We start from the raw sequence: 18,432 nt of genomic DNA on the forward strand, positions 1-18,432 counted from the left end.
GGGAAGCCGAGGTCACTATTCTGCAGATTTCTACCTGGAGTAGGTGCTCTCTTCCAAGGCTCAGATCCTACGATTTGTAAAGGAAAAGAAAAATGTTCTGAAGGTTCTTCAATCTGACCCTGCATAAACCACTTGTGTTCCCTGCTGGTTTGAGGTGTGGCCTGTCTTGGGCATGGTTTCCTTGGGAGAAGGCCAGGGAAGAAACGGCAGTAGTTCTGACCCCTACTCCAAGGCACTGATGCACGATGTCACAGGCCGGCCTTTGAGAGATGAACAGTTTTCCTGCCCTTGGCTGACAAATTGGAGAAACCTCAGGGCTTCCTCATCCTGCACCTGGGGAGGCAGGCAGGGCTGCCTTAGCAGCAAAGTTCTGACTCCTGTCTTTCCAGGATCGAGTCACTCCTGAGGCCTGAAATAGCTCCCAAGTATCTAAGGGACTTGAGAAACCAAGATGCCACCCTCTACATGCATTCAGAATTGGCTGTATCATTGGTGGGGCTGAGTGCAGAATGAAAATGTTGGCTCCTTGTTCAAAACTTATTACACATTTCAAGATGGCAACAGCAGACCATTCAACCAAGCCCGGAGCCTGAGCGCCTACTGGGCCACACACCCGAGCCTGTGAACACTGGAGCGCTTTCAGAGCCAGGTCCCTTGTAGATGAGAGGCCAGCATGGCCCTACTGGCCTCTCCTCTGTCTCTTTGCACCATCACAGCTGGAGGCCAGGCCTGCTGCAGGGGCTATCACGGAAGGGAGCGCACTCCCAGAGGTGAGGGTGGTCCAGGCTCTGCTGCTGCGTGCCTGGCACCGCCTCCTCCACCTCCCTTCCTCGTCTGCAGAGGAGCAAACCCACCTTACTGAGGGCTACTGTAAGGATGACTGGAGATGATGGCATGCAGCCTTCCAGGTCCAAGCGGGCCTATCTCAGAGGCCCAGAATAAGGGGCCCCAGGGGCAGACATAGCAGAAACCTAAGGAAGACTCTGAGGAGGAGCTGATGTCCAGGGCAGAGAGAACGAATCAGAAGAGCCGGATACAGAACCAAAGCCTTGGTGTCCCACAGGGAAAAAGAGCTTTGGCATTCAGTGGAGTGGGGCCTCCCATTCCACCTGTGCTGGGGAGTTAAGCCAGGCTCAAAAAAGACAAGGCTGCACACTCTCAGAAGCACTGACCTGGGATTCCACCTCTCTTCCAACTCTGGTAGAATTCTGAAAGAGAGCACCTACTCCAGGTAGAAATCTGCAGAACAGTGACCTCGGCTTCCCTGGAGCACTTTGGCTCAGCCACCCACCACTCCTCCAGAAAGCCTGGCTCATGTGAACATGCCCCAGTGTTCACACCACATCACTCACCCCAGTGTTTAGTGACTCTGCTAACAGGACCTCTCCTTCTCAAGCGAGTAGTACCCTACAGGCTCCAGGCTGACCAGAGATTCTTATAGTGGCAGGGCAAGAAAGGCAATGCCCAGGGAGGCTGGTTACCAGGGAGGGAAGAGCCCATGGAGAGAAGAATCCAAGGAAGGAAGGGTCAAGGGCAGAGAGAACTCAGGGAGGGTAGTGCCCAGGGAAGTCAATGCCCAGGGAGGAGTGATCCCAGAGAGGGCAGAGTCCAGAGAGGCAGAATCCAGGGAGGGCGGAGTCCAGGGAGGAGAAAGTCCAGGAAGGGTAGACCCCCAGGGAGGGTGGACCCCAAGGAGGGTGGAGCCCAGGGAGGGGAGAGTCCAGGGAGGACAGAGTCTAGGAAGGGTAGACCCCAGGAAGGGTGGAGCCCAGGGAGGGTGGAGCCCAGGGAGGGGAGAGTCCAGGGAAGGTGGAGCTCAGGGAGGGGAGAGCCCAGGGAGGGTGGAGCCCAGGGAGGGGAGAGCCCAGGGAGGGTGGAGCCCAGGGAGGGGAGAGTCCAGGGAGGGTGGAGCCCAGGGAGGACAGAGCCCAGGGAAGGTGGAACCCAGGGAGGGAAGAGTCCGAGGAGGGTGGAGCCCAGGGAAGGTGGAGTCCGAGGAGGGTGGAGCCCAGGGAAGGTGCAGTCCAGGGAGGGGAGAGTCCAGAGAGGGGAGAGTTCAGAGATGGCAGAACCCAGGGCTGAGAGAGTCCAGGGTGGGGGAGTTCAGGGAGGGGAGAGTCCAGGAAGGGCAGAGCCCAAGACAGGGCAGCACCCTGGTAGAGCAGAATTTGCCCAGGAGAGCATAGATGATTTATTTTAACTTATTTATGCCCTTGTTTTGATTTTTCCTGCCACTATTGACTTTGATCTTGACACTGAAGAAAGCACCAGGACTCCATACAGTAGAGAGAGACTGGGCTTGGTGTCACAAACTGGAGCTCAAATTCTGGCTTCGGCAGTTGCTGGCTTGGCTTGTGGTTCTAGCAAAGTGTGAGGGCTTCACATGCTTCTGTCTTCTGTGTGTTTGTAAAAGGCAGAACGAAGACTCCTACTCATCTGCTGGTTATTTAGAGCCACTGAAGGCAGCTCTGGGCCAGGGCAGGTCTCAGAGGTGCTCCTGGCAGCCTCTCTGCGTCCCCATTGTCTCGTTGTCTCTGTCTCTCCATGTGTCTGGCTGCTGCTTTCTACATGGCATTCCTGAGCCTCTCTTCCCTCGCTATGGCACAGAGGTCAGGGCACAATGAGGGGCAGAGGACATCCTGGCCATCCTGCCAAGTGAGTGTATGGGTAGGGACAGTCCCCTGGCTTTGCTGGACTTACACTTCTTCATCCATGTGACAGTGATAAGATTGCCATCCTGATGGAATGCAAGGGAAATGCTTCAGGAAACATGACAAATGCAGTCTTGAACTGGTGGTCATCAGGCAAAGGAAATGTGATCAAAAGAATAACCCAGTGACATGGAGGCTGGGAAACATGCCATGGGTGTTTCCTTGCATGCTCTGTCACTGCAAATGGGTACAAATCATGTTTGCCCTCTGGGAGTGACTAAGGTGAGAAGCACACAGGCCTTGTCCCCAGGGGACTCAAGACAAGATGTCAGCAGCTCTCAGTGCCAGGCCCATGAGGACTGTGCAGGAGGAGCGCTGTGGCCCTCCTCAGAGCCCGAGAGGTCCAACCGGAGCATCAGGAGGTGGGTAGGATGGCAGCACAGTAGCTAGGCCACCAGAAGACTGGCTGGGGCTGTGGGACTGGGAGTGGGGTCAGCAGGGCAGCTCCTCTGGAGGCAGAGAATAAGAAGGTGGTGTTAGGCTGGAGAGGAGGGGAGGACTTAAGCGTTGTCTTTTAGGGCGTTCAGAGTCTGCCTCTCCTGACATATTGGGAGGTGGAGGAAGGCAGGCAAGTAAGTGTCATCTTTGATTTGCAAACCCCTACAAACAGGCTCCCCACCCCCTCACACACAAAAGCCCGTACACAAGCACACCACTCACCTCAATATGCACACACCACATCACTCACCCCAATGTGGACACACCACATCACTCACCTCAGCGTGCACACACCACATCACTCACCCTAATGTGCACACACCACATCACTCACCCCAGCGTGCACACACCACATCACTCACCCTAATGTGCCCACACCACATCACTCACCCCAGTGTGCACACACCACATCACTCACCACAGTGTTCACAGTACATCACTCACCCCAATGTGCACGCACCACATCACTCGCCCCAGCGTTCACAGTACATCACTCACCCCAATGTGCACACACCACATCACTCACTCCAATGTGCACACACATCACCCACCCCAGTGTGCACACACATCACTCGCCCCAGCGTGCACACACCACATCACTCGCCCCAGTGTGCACGCACATCACTCACCCCAGCGTGCACACACCACATCACTCGCCCCAGTGTTCGCACCACATCACTCACCCCAGTGTGCACACACCACATCACTCACCCCAGTGTTCACACCACATCATTCATCCCAGTGTGCACACACCACATCACTCGCCCCAATGTGCACACACCACATCACTCACCACAGTGTTCACAGTACATCACTCACCCCAATGTGCACGCACCACATCACTCGCCCCAGCATGCACGCACCACATCACTCGCCCCAGTGTGCACACACATTATTCGCCCCAGTGTTCACACCACATCACTTGCCCCAGTGTGCATGCACCACATCACTCGCCCCAGTGTGTACACACATTACCCACCCCAATGTGCACACACCACATCACCCACCCCAATGTGCACACACCACATCACCCACCCCAATGTGCACACACCACATCACTCACCCCAGTGTGCAGAGACCAGCCACCTACATCCACCCAGCCCTGGGGCAGCTGCCTGTCCCTCCCCTCTGCCCCCTTAGGAAAGGGAGGCCCATTCCAGTGGGGTCTGGAGGGTGTAGCAGGCAGGGTATGGGTCTAGAGCGTCCTCAAGATTGGGTCTCACATTCAGGAGGGACTGCAAATTAGACATTTGACTTTATTTCCAAGTGAGACTTTCAAGCAGGCACAGAAACACCACCAGTACTGAAAGAAGATGCTCAACACCCGACTTGGAATAGCATTGTAACACCACACTGCCTGGCATGTACCAGAAATTCATATTTTCTTTAACACCAGTAATTAAACCAGAATGTTTCATTGTATTTTTGTGTTAAAGTTGTTCATTGGTTCCATGTAAACATTTAACATAACGCTTTCCCACCCCCTCCCACACACACTGTTTAAAAAAAATAAATGGGAGCTTCAACTGAGGAGCAGCCCTGGCTTCTCTAAGCCTCTCCTAGGCCCTGCTCTGGCTGGAGGTCAGAGGGCCATGGGTGCACTCTTCACTACTTTCAGAATCTTCCTCACACCGCCCCATTCCATGTGTGGCCAGGAGATTCGGAGGAGAGGGTGAAACACTGAGCAAGTGGAAGATGTGTCCTCCCTTGGGTTCATGGAGGCTGGGTCTGGTCCCACAATCCAAGCTCAGGCAGGACTCTGGGATGCATGACTCAAGAGAGCCGGCAAATGCAGGCAGAGCCAGTGATTGCCCATAAGGAATATAGCTCTTCCGAGGCTGGGAAGGCCTCCCACAGGAAGGCTGCAGTCTTGTCACTTGAGGACATGTCACCAAGGCATAAAAATAGGAATGTTTCAAAGACCAAAGCACAAGCACATTTAATTCCAACAAATTCAAATCCAGGCCTGTCTCCCATGGGGTTGTCTCTGGGGGCACCCTAGGTACCATATCGTGGTGATCTGGCTATGCTGAGTAACTGCAGAGATGCCGGCCCCAGACTGCCCCATCCCTCAGGGGAAAGTGTGGCCCGCCCCTCTCAAACAGTCACATGGTTTCAGCCATGGACAGCGAGAGGTCCCGTGTGCGCCACTGGCCGCAGGAGCACTGCACGAGGGGGTCAGTGTATCATGCAGCCCACAAGGCTGCTGTCCTGACCTCTCTGTCTGTTCTGCCATTGGCCTGAGACTGTTTCTCAGTGCCTCAGAGGAGATACTAAAAAACATTTGGCCACTGAGTGAGCACTGGCAACAGTGGCCAGACCATGCCCTGGATGTGACAAGCAGCCCAGTCACACTTGTGACTGATGAGCCTCAGCCCAGCCTGGCCTGAACACTCCTGGGCTCCCAGTGACTCACTGCGCTTTAGCTAGAGAGGACCTGCTAAACTGCAGCGGGGCACTTGGGAAGATCCTGGGCTTTGGGGTCCCACAGAGCTGGGTTGGAATCATGCCATTGATCAATGCTACTTTATGTGCCTGCATTTTGGTCTCTGCGTCTCTAAATTGGAAGCCATGCCCCTCTAACTGGGTTGTGGGAAATAACGTGCAGTGATGGATGTGGAGCGTGGCCTGCTCCTTCCCTCCACTCCGCAGGGTTTCGGAATGAGCCCGTCCTCCCCCACCTCTCTAACTTCCATCAGTCTCTGCAGTCACCTGCCCGCCTGTGCTCCTCCGGCTCACTGCTGCTCAGTTTTCTGCTGACTCTGGATTGTTTTTCCCCTTGTCTCCTTTTTGTCACCTCCTTGCACCCCCACAACCCTCCCAGGCTTTCTCGTTGTGCTCAAACCCCCATTTCCTTAGGGTTCGCTGGCAGTTGAATCGGTGGTGTGTGCTTTGGATGGGGGATGGGGCGGGACAGCAGGCTCCCTTTCCCCCTCCAGGCTGGCATGCAGACAGAGTCAGTCCTTGTTGTGCCCAGGGGGATGCAGGACCTCTCGTGAGGAGCCCCTTTCGCCTGCCTCCCCAGCCCCACAGGCAGGTACTACCTGCACCCACACTCTGCCACACTCATGCCCTCGTAGTGGTACTTGAGGGTGGGCACCCCCATGTCATCCTTGTAGAGGACAGAGATGGGGCTCAGTTTGGTGGGCACACAGCAGGCCTTGCCCACCTTTGTGGGGAACTTGAGATGCACCAGGCTCTGCACAATCGCGTGTTTCGTCGGTGTCACATCATCGGCCAAGGGGAAGAAGCAGTTGCCCTTACACTCGTAGGCTTCGTACTCCTTGGGCGCAATGATCCAGCTGTCCCAGCCAATGTCCTTAAAGTTCACCAGCAGGGAGGTCTTCTGACAGTGGCTGCTCGCCCCGGCGCTCCTTTTCCGTCTGGCTAAAGTTGGTCCTGCAGCCACGTGGCTGTCCATGTCCTCCTCGTGGCTGCTCTCACCTGCCTCTGTGGAGACATCCTTGGACAGCTTCTTGAGCACGCTCTCTTGCTCATGGCCAATCATCTCCCTGAGCTCCAGTCTGGCCTCCTTGGCCCCGCTGCTGTGGTCATTGGAGAAGACAACAAAGAAGGGCAGGTTTCCGGAACCTGGAGGAACGCTGATGTCCAGCTTGTCGCAGCCCTTCCTGTGGCTCTCCACAGTCACTTCCAGCTTATTTTTGCTCTTGGTGGAGTCGGCCCGGACCCAGCGCTTCACGGCGCTGGACACTTCCAAGGTCTCCCAGCCCTCATCCCGAATGTTCTGGGACACCAAGAAGTTCTTGGTCCAGGCAGCACTATCCCAGGCATCTGTTCCATCCAGTACATCATAAATGACCATGCTTCCTTTCAGGTCGTGAGAGGGGTCCACGTGATTTTGACAGGAGACATAGAGTCGGAGCTCGGCCCTGGTGATCTGCTCGTGCCTGGGAATGGAGATGTTGAAGAGCAAGATGTGCTTCTGGAAGGGGAAGTCCTCCGTGGCAGTTACCGAGATGGCGTCTGAAATGCAAACACACCTGGTGGGCATCTGCCGACAGGTCTGTTTCTGTGACCTGAAGCTGAGTCTCAGGGTTTAGACAGAAGAACATCTGGGATAACAGTTTTGGTCTCTATTATCTCTATTTGGTTTCACCCAAGCCCTTAAGATAGAAGAGTGTTTTGAAAGGTACATTTAAGATCTTCCAAAGAAAAGCAAAGGCAGGAGATGCCGGAGATGCCTCCAACTGAGACTGACAACTCCTACTGTTTCCTGAGCATCTACTATGTGACAGGCATTACACGGGAAGCTTGGCAGAATACATTTCACATTAATCCTCACACTCACCCTGGGAGGATCTAATTATTATTCCATCTTTGCAGATGTGGAGACTGGGATTCAAGGCAGTTAACTACCAAAATGCACACAGCTAGTTAACTATCCTGGCACTTAGTAGCACACAGCTAGTTGAGTACATAAAGAAAACAGCAAAACTCACTGTCAGGTCCTGAGTATATGAATTTAAAGGAGGGATCCTGGGTGGGGACAGTGAAAGCTCAATATTAAGACAATGTTAAAAATCTCAGCATTTAAACAGTGTACAAGTCGTCTGGAATTGTAATTTCCAAACAAAGTGAAAGTGGACAATCATTTTCAGTGTTTGAGGGAAAAAAAACTATTGGCTTAAATTGCTTTGTCATGTCAAGCAAAAACGGGGCTTGCCTTTTCCACATAGTTATCTCAATTTCCCATTTACCCTGGGCTGACACTTTGTCATTAGCACGCTCCTGCTATACCGTGGCTGGCTCACGGGCAGAGGAAAGGTTGCATTTTTTGAGCACTGGCTATGTGCCACATGTGTGGAGACCCTGTGTTGTAGGGAAACCCAGCCGGCAGGTTTTGAAGTTCCAGTCCTGCCTCTGCAGACCGATTAGGTCTGGCCCAGCTGTGGTATGAAGCTGGGGCCCTTAGCCATTTGCAAGTCTCAGACCCAGGAGGGGAGAGGCCCTGTGCTCCTGGACATTCAAAGGGAGACAGCAGCAGCAAAAGCCGGCTGTGCAGGCGGACAGGCCTAGGTCAGAATCCAGTGGCTTAACACTTCTTAGGAGACCTGGGTGGGCACCCTTGGTGGCTGCAAGCTTTGACTGAACAGTTTCGCTGTTCAGAAACTCATTTCATCTGCATCATGTGAGCTTGACTCAGTTAGGACATACGTTCTAGGTCCATGTTTGTTATCTTCTAGTCCTTCTAAGTCAGATATGTTTCTACTTAAAAACAATTAGGTTCTCTTCCAACACTTCTCTGTTAAAGAATTTTATCTGATTTTTAAAACCCTTTCACAAGAAAAGAATAGATGTGCTTTCAAAGTTTAAAATATACAAGTTAGTTGGGGAAAAAATAGGTTGTCTGATCTGTTTTGAGTGTGAAGGGGACAGCAAGAGAAGGGGGAAAGGAAGAGAAGTGAATCAGAGCAGGGAGATGGAAAGAAGAGGAGAGCAAAGGGAAAGGGGAAGAAAAAGGGAGCTGACATCCCTGTGCACCTGCTGTGTGAAACATGGGGCACAGCCCAGAGAAGGTGAATCCTTCAGAGCAGAGCGGCCGAGTAGCACTCTCGGTGACAATGAAAATGTCCTGCAATCTGCCCTGCCTGATAGCGAAGCCATTAGCCACACATTTGAAAGGAAGCTGGTGAGGCTAAAGAACTACATTTTAATTTTATTTCATTGTAACTAATTTAAATGGAAGTTTGAAGAGCCTCCTATGGCCAGCGGCCTCCACGATGGTCAGGGCAGCTGTGGACCTGTGAGCCCCACCCCAGTGCGCCTGATGCAAGCAGAGACCTTACCTTCCATGCTGAAGCTCCGCACGATGTTGGACGCTGGCGTGGTTGACTTATCGGACGTGTACCTGTTGTACAGGTCGATCATGTACTGTGGCGGCTCCACTCTGGTTTTGTCCTGTGAAGGGACCCCGCTCAGGTTAAGGCTGCGTAAGAAATCTACCTTCATGTTCTCCAGAAACAGCTTCAGGTTGAAGGTGTGCTCTGGCAGCTCACCTCCAGGCACCCTCAGTGGGCTGTGGGCGTTTCCCCCAGCAGACCCTTGTCCCCAGCTCTGCAGTGGCTTCCCCTGTAGGGAGCCGGCCAGCAGGGACAGCAGGGGCAGGGCCACCCACAGTGCCCCAGGATACATCTTGGGCCCACGCAATCACCCAGAGAGGAGACTGCAGGCGGCCGTGCTGTGTTAGCAGGCACGGGGGGGAGCCGGGAAGGAGCGGGAGGGCATCTCCCTGCTGTTTGCTGTGGAGGAACCGTCCTGGCCAGTGCCCACTCTTGCCTGCCGCCAGGCTGGATTGTCCTCCACTTGTGCTAATTTGGCCCTCAATGCTGTGCTCCAACCTCTTATCTGAGGGAGTCCTTCGTTAATGAAGGCTCTATAAACATCTGACAAACACACAGGGCATGTGGGAAGGACACGGCCTACTGTAAGGAATCTGTGCTTCTCCCGGGGGTTATTGCCCCCTAATTAGGATCCTTTCTCATTTCCTTGCCAGGGCTGTTCAGAAGAATCTCCAGGCAGGGTGACATATACTCCATCTCATGGGCCACAGGAGTGAAGAATCCAGGAAGCAAGACCAGTAAGTCCTCCAAATAAAGAAAGGACAGTGCAAGATCACAGTGAGCCGTGGAGGCTGGGGAGATGGGGGTAGGGTGGGGACCGCATCAGGGCTCAGAGGAGGCCTGCTCCTTGTAAAGTCAGAACCTGCCAGCAAGGCTCCCTGCTCTGTTGGTGGGATACATTGCTGAGCATTAGAGATCACGGGTGAATATGGCCCCCGTGCAAATTAGTGTGGTGATGAGTCCGACTAGACAGAGGCTGGGATCTCAGCTCACCAATTTTCCACAAATGTCACCTGGAGAAAGTCACCACAGCTCTTGGAGCCTCCCGTTCAGAAGATAGTTGTAGACGGTTGAGAGGATGCTGTGTCCCAGGCTGGCTTGGTGGCTGCATTCTGGCTGCCCCATCTCCAGCCCAGGGCTGACTGAGCTGGAGATGGGGGAGGAAGCCCCAGGTTCCCCCGGCCTGCTCTAGGGGAGCTCCACAACACACTGCAGCCTGCGGGGAGCTCCCCACATCCCCACATCCCAGCCCTGTCACTGGTCTGTTGTGAGGTGGTCTTAGCTCACATCGACCTGGAAGACACCTGGGCCACACTCATCAGCAGGGAGAACCACACAATCTGATAGACAGGGGAGCAGGTGGGTTGTTCAGAGACTGGTACATGCCAAGAAGATGATCCCCTGGCCTGTGGAGGCCGATAAGCTGCGGCCTAGGCAAGGGACCCAAGGACTGCGTTAAGAGCAATGTGTCCACACTTGGACTCTGTCCATTTCCATCACATGGGGCTTTGAGCAAAGCAAAGAAGGAGCATGGTCAGAAATACTCTGGGGTATGGTGTGCCTGGTGGTTTACTCTGGGAAGATGCTCCACACTGATGAGGCTGTGGGGGAGAGATTGCAGAGAGCTGAGCAGGTTTAGGGGGTGCAGGAGGGGCCACAGCATGCTGTGGTCAGAGATTGCAGAGGGGGATGGGTGAAAACAGGAACCTCTGAATGGCCAGGTCTAGACGGAACTTGTTATCTCTGTACTTTGACAACATGGGCTAGGGGAAGACGGGAAGGGTGTTGCTTCAGAAACGCTGCTTGGGAAGATGACTGGAAGTGTGCTGGGCTTTGCTCCAGCCCAGTGCAAGAATTCCATGGGGAAGAGAAAAGATGAACAAATGGGTGCCATGCCCAAGAAATGGAGCTGCAAATGCGAAGGAGGGTGTGGTCTGGGAGGAGTGAGAACAGGGCAGATGCCTGCAACGTGCTCCGGCCAGGAGCCTTTCACACCCGAAAGGCTGAGCAGAGGGATAGCCTAATGGCCTGGATGTGCGCAGGGAGGAGCAAGGGGCTGCTACCTGATGTTATTTTTTAACTGTGACATTATGTTCCTGGTTATAAAAGTAATCTGTAGTGTAGAAAACTTGAGGAATGGAAAACATTATTATTATTATTATTGAGACAGTATTTTGCTCTTGTTGCCCAGGCTGGAGTGCAATGGCGTGATCTCGGCTCACTGAAACCTCCATCTCCCAAGTTCAAGCGATTCTCCTGCCTCAGCCTCCCAAGTAGCTGGGATTACAGGCACGCACCACCACTCCGGGCTATTTTTTTTTTTTTTCGTATTTTTAATAGAGATGGGGTTTCACCATGTTGGCCAGGCTGGTCTCGAACTCCTGACCTCAGGTAATCCTCCTGCCTCAGCCTCCCAAAGTGCTGGGGTTATAGGTGTGAGCCACCATGCCCAGCTGGAAAACATTATTAAAGAGAAAATAAAAATAACTTACAATTTAATCATCCAGTGATGCACACAGCTAACATTTTGAGACACCTCCAGCTCCACAATCCTATATCTGAAACCCTTCTGGCCAGGAGTGTGTTGAGACTCTGATAGCTTCAGATTTGGGTGATTTTGTATTGTGTATATGCAATAACATCTCCAAAGGGGTCAGAGAAAACACCTCATAATGACACACATGAATATTTCTGCAGTGAAACCAATAAAGACACAAATGTCATTCAGGTCAAGTTTTCCCAGAAAATGAATTAAAAGAAACTTTAGGTTCTCTGATGGTTTTGTATTTAGGAGGTCTCAGATGAAGGACTATGGACCTGACTGTATCCAGCATCATCACAGCTGCCTGCGGTGCTGGTCACACAGTCTGACGTGGGTGGCTTTCCCTGGAGCTGTACAATGCAACATGCCAGTGTATATCTGAAACAATCTGATGTGCCTCACAAACTCAAGGTATCAATATGTTCACATCTCTTTTATTGGTTTTAATGGATTGCTTGAGGTTTCCTGATCCGTATTAGCAGGAAGTTCAGTCTTCTCCTTTCCCGAATTGTCCAAGTGCCCCACGGGTCAATAAGGCCAAAGGAGATGGGTTGTGAAGGTGTTAGTCCAGCTTCTTCTGCTGGGAAGTGGGAGTGAGAGAGGGGTCCCACCTGCTGTTGCTTCTCAACACCACTGGCTTTGCTGTTGGGCACCGCTCCTACATATGTAAACAACTGTTGTTCATAGCTGTTGGGATGCCCTCTAGCCCAGGTCTCTGGGGTGACCCCATGTGGCAACAAGGTAACAGTGTTCACAGACATGCCAGGCTTACCCATCTCCAGCATGCATGTCTCGGTAGCCAGTTGTTGAGTGGAGAGAAGAGAACAGCTATGATCACACTCCAATTCCAACCTGCCCTTTCTCGAATCCCTAGGTTCTTATGAGGGACCTAGGTCACCAGCGGGACTCTCACTTTCATCAGGTGGTGATTTCAGGGACCTGGTCACCTTTTCATACAAATGGGCCTTGGTCCATCTGAGAAAATCCCCCAACTCCGGGTCTTAGGGAACAAGTCTCGGTCTTGTGCTGCCTTTCCGAGGAGGAGACAGACCCTGGACTTTCCCTCCTGCAGGAGGGCCCCTCCCTCTGCCATCACCAGCTTTGTGTTGTTGGGACCTCAGGAAGGAGCTGCCTTACTTGAACAACAGAAGGTCTTACTTATCCCTCCTTTCCCCCTCCTCCAAACTGTGTACTTTCTAATTGTTCACTGACTTGCCAGAGAAGTCCATCCACATGATTATTCAAAGCCTAAAGATCTGAATTATGGTAGTGTTCTGTGTCTATGCCTAAATAAAGCAAAAGCTGGCATAAAATTTAAGAAACTCTACACCAAAGTGTCTTCAATCTCTGCCTTAGGTTTACTTTTGAAGCCACTTGAGGTATACGAGGTTTGATGTTATACAGGCTTGTTTCTCTTTTAAAATATTTTCTAATTAAAAAAATTAAAAATGCTGTCATTTAGATTCCTTTGTCACAAGGTGCAGAAAAGCTGAATCCAAAGAGGCTTAAGCAAAGTGGATTGTGCCTGACTAATGAAACCTTCTCAGTTGGCAATGATTTGGCTTTAGCATGGCTTGAGCTATAGAACAGGCAAAGTTCTAACCATACTTTCTTCTCTCTCAGTCCTGCCTTCCACCTTGCGGGCTTCACACTCCATCTCTGTGTGTCTTGGCAAGGTGACTGGTCACTGCAGCTGGCCTGCATCTCTTTCATATGGGGGCAAGGTGGGGTCGAGGAGGAGCAAAAGCCTCTTTTTCAGGAAGTGACAGGGAGTCTCATGGTGTCTCTCTGACCCTGGTTGGATCATCTGCCAACACCCCAGCCAATCGCCGTGGCCAGGGAAATGCAATGTCCTGAATGTTCTGATTGGCTGAGGACCCTGGGATGGGCGTGGCACAGGCAGCACAGGGAGAGAGTCCGGTTGGCATGAACTCAAGAAGGGTCTAGATCTGGGCACTAGGAGGAGGTACTGTGGAAGGATTGCATAAATATCTTCCCACGTGATGAAAAACTTTCCATGAACTTATTTATTTATTTATTTGTTTATGAGACGAGCGCTCACTCTGTCACCAAGGCTGGAGTGCAGTGGCGTGATCATGGCTCACTGCAGCCTCGACCTCCTTACACCTTAGCCTCCTGAGTAGCTGGGACCACAGGCATGACCCACCATACCAGCCCAATTTTTATATTTTTTATAGAGATAGGGTTCCAACATGTTGTCCAGTTTGGTCTCAAACCCTTGAACTCAGCAATCTGCCAGCCTCCACTACACAAAGTGCTGGGGTTACAGGCACTGTGCCCAGCCTATGAACTTCATTTTTAATGACTAAACATTTTCCAATTGTATGGACATATCTTAATCTATTCAAACATTTTCCAATAGTAGGACAATCAAAACTATTAAGATGATGTTGCAAGACACATAACTGTACATTATCATAGTGTATATTTTGCGTCATTTTTTGGACAGGTCATTGGAAGTGGAATATCTAGGTCAAGGTATACATAAACATTTGCAAAGCTCTTGGTAAGCATTGCTAAGCGGCTTTCCAGAAATGCTTTTTAAATATACACTCTCATTAGCTGAGCCTAAGAACTTGTCTTACCACACTGTTACCAATACTTCTTTCTAATCTTTAGCAAATTATTGAACAGCAGCAACAAAAAATGCTAATTTGCACTGCTCTGTAGTCTGGACTATATTTTTCCCCACTGTTTTCAGGAGACAAACCACAGGATCTGGGCTTCAGCCTCCAAGGAGGTATAGCCGTGTCCAGGTCTCACCTGTGCTGGTCTAGGGCTGTGCTCAGGAGTCACATTTGTTACCGTGCTATGAGTCTAGGAAGAGGGCCCAAGGGCTCCGCAGATTCCCGGGTGTTCCACGGGAATGTGGCTCAGGGTAAGCATTCAATAACTGGTCATTAGCGTTGCTCTTGTCAGTGCATGCTCTTTCTGTGACTGTTTCTCTCTTCCCCACCCCTGGGACAGCTCTGCCCTTCCATTCTGCGGAGCCGCAGGGCGGGCTGTGCTCTTGCTTCAGGACTACTTCACGCCCCTCCCCACTGTCCTCTGCCTGGATCAGTCCCAACTGCCCTTTAGTAGCTGCCTAGGACTCCCACACCACGCAACCTTTGTGTTCCAAGCAACAGTCAGATTCATCTAACAAGCACTAAACGGCCCTAGGGCTGCTCCTCTGCTGTCAGCAATTTGACATGCCCAGCGAGTCTTCCCAGCCTTCACAGCCGCAGAGGCTCCTCCAGGGCAGGCTTCCCATGCTCTCGTCTCTGCATATGTCTTTGAACACCTCCGAGTGCTCTGTGGTGGGTGCTGGTCAGGCTGGGTTCTGTCCCAGTGGCTGCCAGCTCGGCCCTGTTCCCCTGTCTATTCTCAATGTCCAGAGTTTCTCATGACTGTGCTGTTGTGATATTTAACCAAAACCTCCATAGCATCACAAACATCAGGACTTGTGAATTACAGAAATCATGGTGCCACTGCAATTGCTATGGAAGAAGCACGATTCAATAAACAAGAGAAGTAAATTTGACTCATCTGTGTGTTTCAAGCATTCTTGAAGCCCGTTCCTCCAAAAAGGTGGCATTGGCTTCAGTGTTCATTCATGGAGGGAGAAAGGATCTGCCTGAGTTTCTGTTACACCATGACTCTAGAGCATCAGGAACCCCTTCCCTCCCAGGAGACATCACTAGACCATGATCTCAAAGTGTGGCTCTGGAGCCAGCAGCAGCAGCACCTGGGAACTGGATGGAATTAGAGCCTCAACCTGAATCAGAAACAATGCTAGGGGTGAGGCCCAACCTGTGTCAAGCTCTCCAGGTGATTCTGATCTGCATTCTGCACAGTGGTTTTGACAAAAGGAGGAGCTAATGAGAGACTTCCAAGAGAAAACGTATGAATACACTGTCTAGCATGGTACTTGGCACCTAGGAAATGCTACATAATTGTACAAATAGACGTGTTTCTTCTCCAGCCCACCCACCTACCCTTGATTTATAAAAACAAGCCTGCTGGAAGAGACAGAGGAGTGTGGCTTGGGGTTGGGCTGAGTATGAGTTAGGTGGACTGAAGGCAGGGTACATAGAGGATGCGTGGACATCACTATCTCAGGGAACAGAGAGAAGGGGAATGGAAACCTCAGAAGGACCGGTGAAGGATCTTATGTTCCCAGGTTTTGGTAAAGGGAAATCGTCTTGAACTCTAATGTCAATGTTTTTGGTGCACAAGTCACAGCAGAGCTGGCCAGCTGGACTGCCCTCCTGGTTTCCCACTGAAACTACCTTCCAGCTCTTCTTGGTATGTGTTGCTGCAAACTCTCTTTTTGATGTCCTTATTCCACCAGCCAAGCCCAGCTCTTTCATCCTTCTCGGCCTCAAAGTTGGCCTCTCTGTGGAGTTGTCTCCATTCCTCCTCGTCAAGAGTCCATTCCTCCTCCTCTAGAGTCCCCTCCTCTCACCCTCCCCTTCCCACTTCAGATATCCATAAGTTCCTCAGTTGCAGTTCTGTCTCCATCCTGACCACAGAAGAAGCATGAGTTATAAGCTTCCGCTCTGATGACATTTTATGAGTGACTTAGTCATAGAGAAGCACCTATTGGGACACCCCAGGCAAGACACCTGCCAGTACCAGGACTCAGTCTCCCCATTTCTCCAGTATAAAGGTTGCATTGAAAGCCTTCTAAAGTTTTCTCCCAGCCTTCAAGTTTCTAGCTCTTTATGTTTGTCAGATGAACTAATGTATAAGAGGCCCTGCCCTTCTAGAAGATGTGTAAGTTCAGAGATGGGGCCCAGCTGCAGGCCACCACCCTGCTCCCTCCAGAATGAAATAGGCCCAGGTGAGTGACATCAGCAAACCAGTCACATCTAGACTATGTGCTGGAACCTTCTGGGCTCTTATGAAAATGTAATGTTGATATTTTTTGTTTTAAGGGAAAAAAGTTATTTCAAAGACACATTTCTTTTTAACCTCACTTTACTGTGTCCCAACCTCAGTGTTGTTGGGACAATCCTATTAGACTGGGGATCACTGGACAGGAAGTTCAGGGGCAGTGCCAGCCACGTAGGCCTTGAATCAGGCAGCTTTGACTATCAAACTTAATATTCCCTGTGGTCTTGGCAAGACATCAGTGGATCTGTTACTTACCCTTCCTGAGCACGTTTTTCTGCAGCTCCAATTGGGCAGTAAGTTGCAAGGCTGCTGTGAGGCTAAGCAAGATCCTATAAGTGCATGGTCTTCTGTAAGTTGGAGGAGTCACTAATGATACCATAGAGTTGGGACACGTCATCCACATGCCCCATTCCATATTCCAAGGTCTTCCAGACATGCCCAGGAAAGATGGCAACTACTGATCACCTTTCATCCAGTCACAGGCCTGGAGCCCATGCCCATGGCTGGACCCAGGGAGCATGTCCCAGCCTGTCCTCCCCAGTCCCAGCAAGCCAGAAGTGAGGACTCAGAGGCATTCCAGGTATTTGGAGGGAATCCAGAAGGTCTCCAGGAAACTGTAAGTGCCAGAAAGAATAAGATGAAACTGCTATGTGACAGCCCATACTCAGCAAAATAGAAAGGGGCGGATGAATGAGAATAAAATGAGGGATGGAATATTTGGAAGAAAGGACTTGGAGTTCATCAAGCCCCAACATTTTTACTTATTTTGCTATTAACTTATATCCTGTCACATTCCCAAAAGAATTAGACATGGCAAACCAAGTATTACGTGCAGGTCAGTCTGCGCCAGCCCGGCAACCTACAGCAGCTTGAAGGGAACAATTTGGTCCCATGTCCAATTCCTGTGAGAGTGAAGGAATAAGGCAGTGAGTGTGGAGGACCATCTGCACCTCCCATCCCCTGAGCTCTGTCAGCAGGCAAGGCCATGTGCCCAGCAGACTTGGGTCCCCACTCCATGGCAGCTGTTCACATGTGTCCCAGGACCACTTGGAGCACCTCATAGGAGATACTGAGCAGAAGCTGCAGGGCTCCACACGGGCACCCTCGCTTCCCCCTCACGTACCAGTTCTGGCTAATCATTCTCCAGTTTCAGTGGCTTGGTCTCCAGGGGTTGCCACTCTTCAGATGCTACCTAGACTCCTAGAATCACTGTGGCTGCCTGTGCAGAAGGCCAGGGAAGGGGACTTGACATCTCCCCTCCCAGGGCGGCTGGAAGCCAAGAGGCCCTGAACACCTAGTTCCCTTGCTCGAGGCCAGACTGCCCTGAGGAGTAAGTAAGCGCCAAAACTCCCCACAGGATTGCTCCTAGCTTGCTTTCCTGGCTCACTCCACCCTTGCTCATGTCTCCTGGGAGCACTTCCCCGCACATCTCTTGCACAGGAATCCTGGTCTCCAGAGCCCAGTTTAAAGCCCAAGGTAGACACCAGGGCTGCTTATCTCCTTGGACATGCCCTCTTAGAAAACCACTGTGGCTTTGCAGTCTTCTCTAAGACTTGGGGCCATGTCATGTGTAGGTCCCAGCTGATGGGACTGCTACATATATACCTGTCTCAAGCTGAACCCAGATTCTCCTTCAGAAATGCTGGTCAAGCAGCTTCAGGCACTCCATCGTAAGGCAATTTAATGAAGGGCATAAGGGAAGGATTTGGGGTGGCTATTTGGGAACAGGGCTGCTGGGTGACCCTTCTACACATATGCAAAGGAGAAGTAGGTGCAGGGGACCACATGGCCCTCCCACTTCCTCAGGAGTCCCTGGACCTTGCGAGAGACCCCTACTTATGCTAAATCTTTTGCTCCTTTAATTACCAGAAGTAAAAGATCTCTGACCAGGCAACCATAGATGATCCTTTAAACACCCCAGGCACCTCCCCATCAATCAATGTCCTTGAGGCTAGGAGATGAGAGGAAACCCCGAGAGGCC

The 18,432-nt window shown here is 51.5% G+C and overlaps 1 protein-coding gene across 1 annotated transcript; it reads right to left on the minus strand.

Annotated features, from left to right (window-relative positions):
- Nucleotides 1-4,373: 4,373 nt before the first annotated feature.
- Nucleotides 4,374-9,517, minus strand: GDF2 (growth differentiation factor 2). Its single transcript, XM_012472593.2, has 2 exons — nt 8,957-9,517; nt 4,374-7,133 (listed from the first exon to the last, which is right to left on the minus strand). Exons 1-2 carry the CDS (start codon nt 9,300-9,302, stop codon nt 6,190-6,192), a joined length of 1,290 nt encoding a protein of 429 aa, XP_012328016.1. The 5' UTR covers nt 9,303-9,517; the 3' UTR covers nt 4,374-6,189.
- Between the last annotated feature and the right edge of the window lie 8,915 nt (nt 9,518-18,432).

The sequence above is a fragment of the Aotus nancymaae genome, unplaced genomic scaffold (assembly GCF_030222135.1).
Source record: "Aotus nancymaae isolate 86718 unplaced genomic scaffold, 86718_ANA_hifiasm-v0.15.2.pri h1tg000010l, whole genome shotgun sequence".
Taxonomy (NCBI): domain Eukaryota; kingdom Metazoa; phylum Chordata; class Mammalia; order Primates; family Aotidae; genus Aotus; species Aotus nancymaae.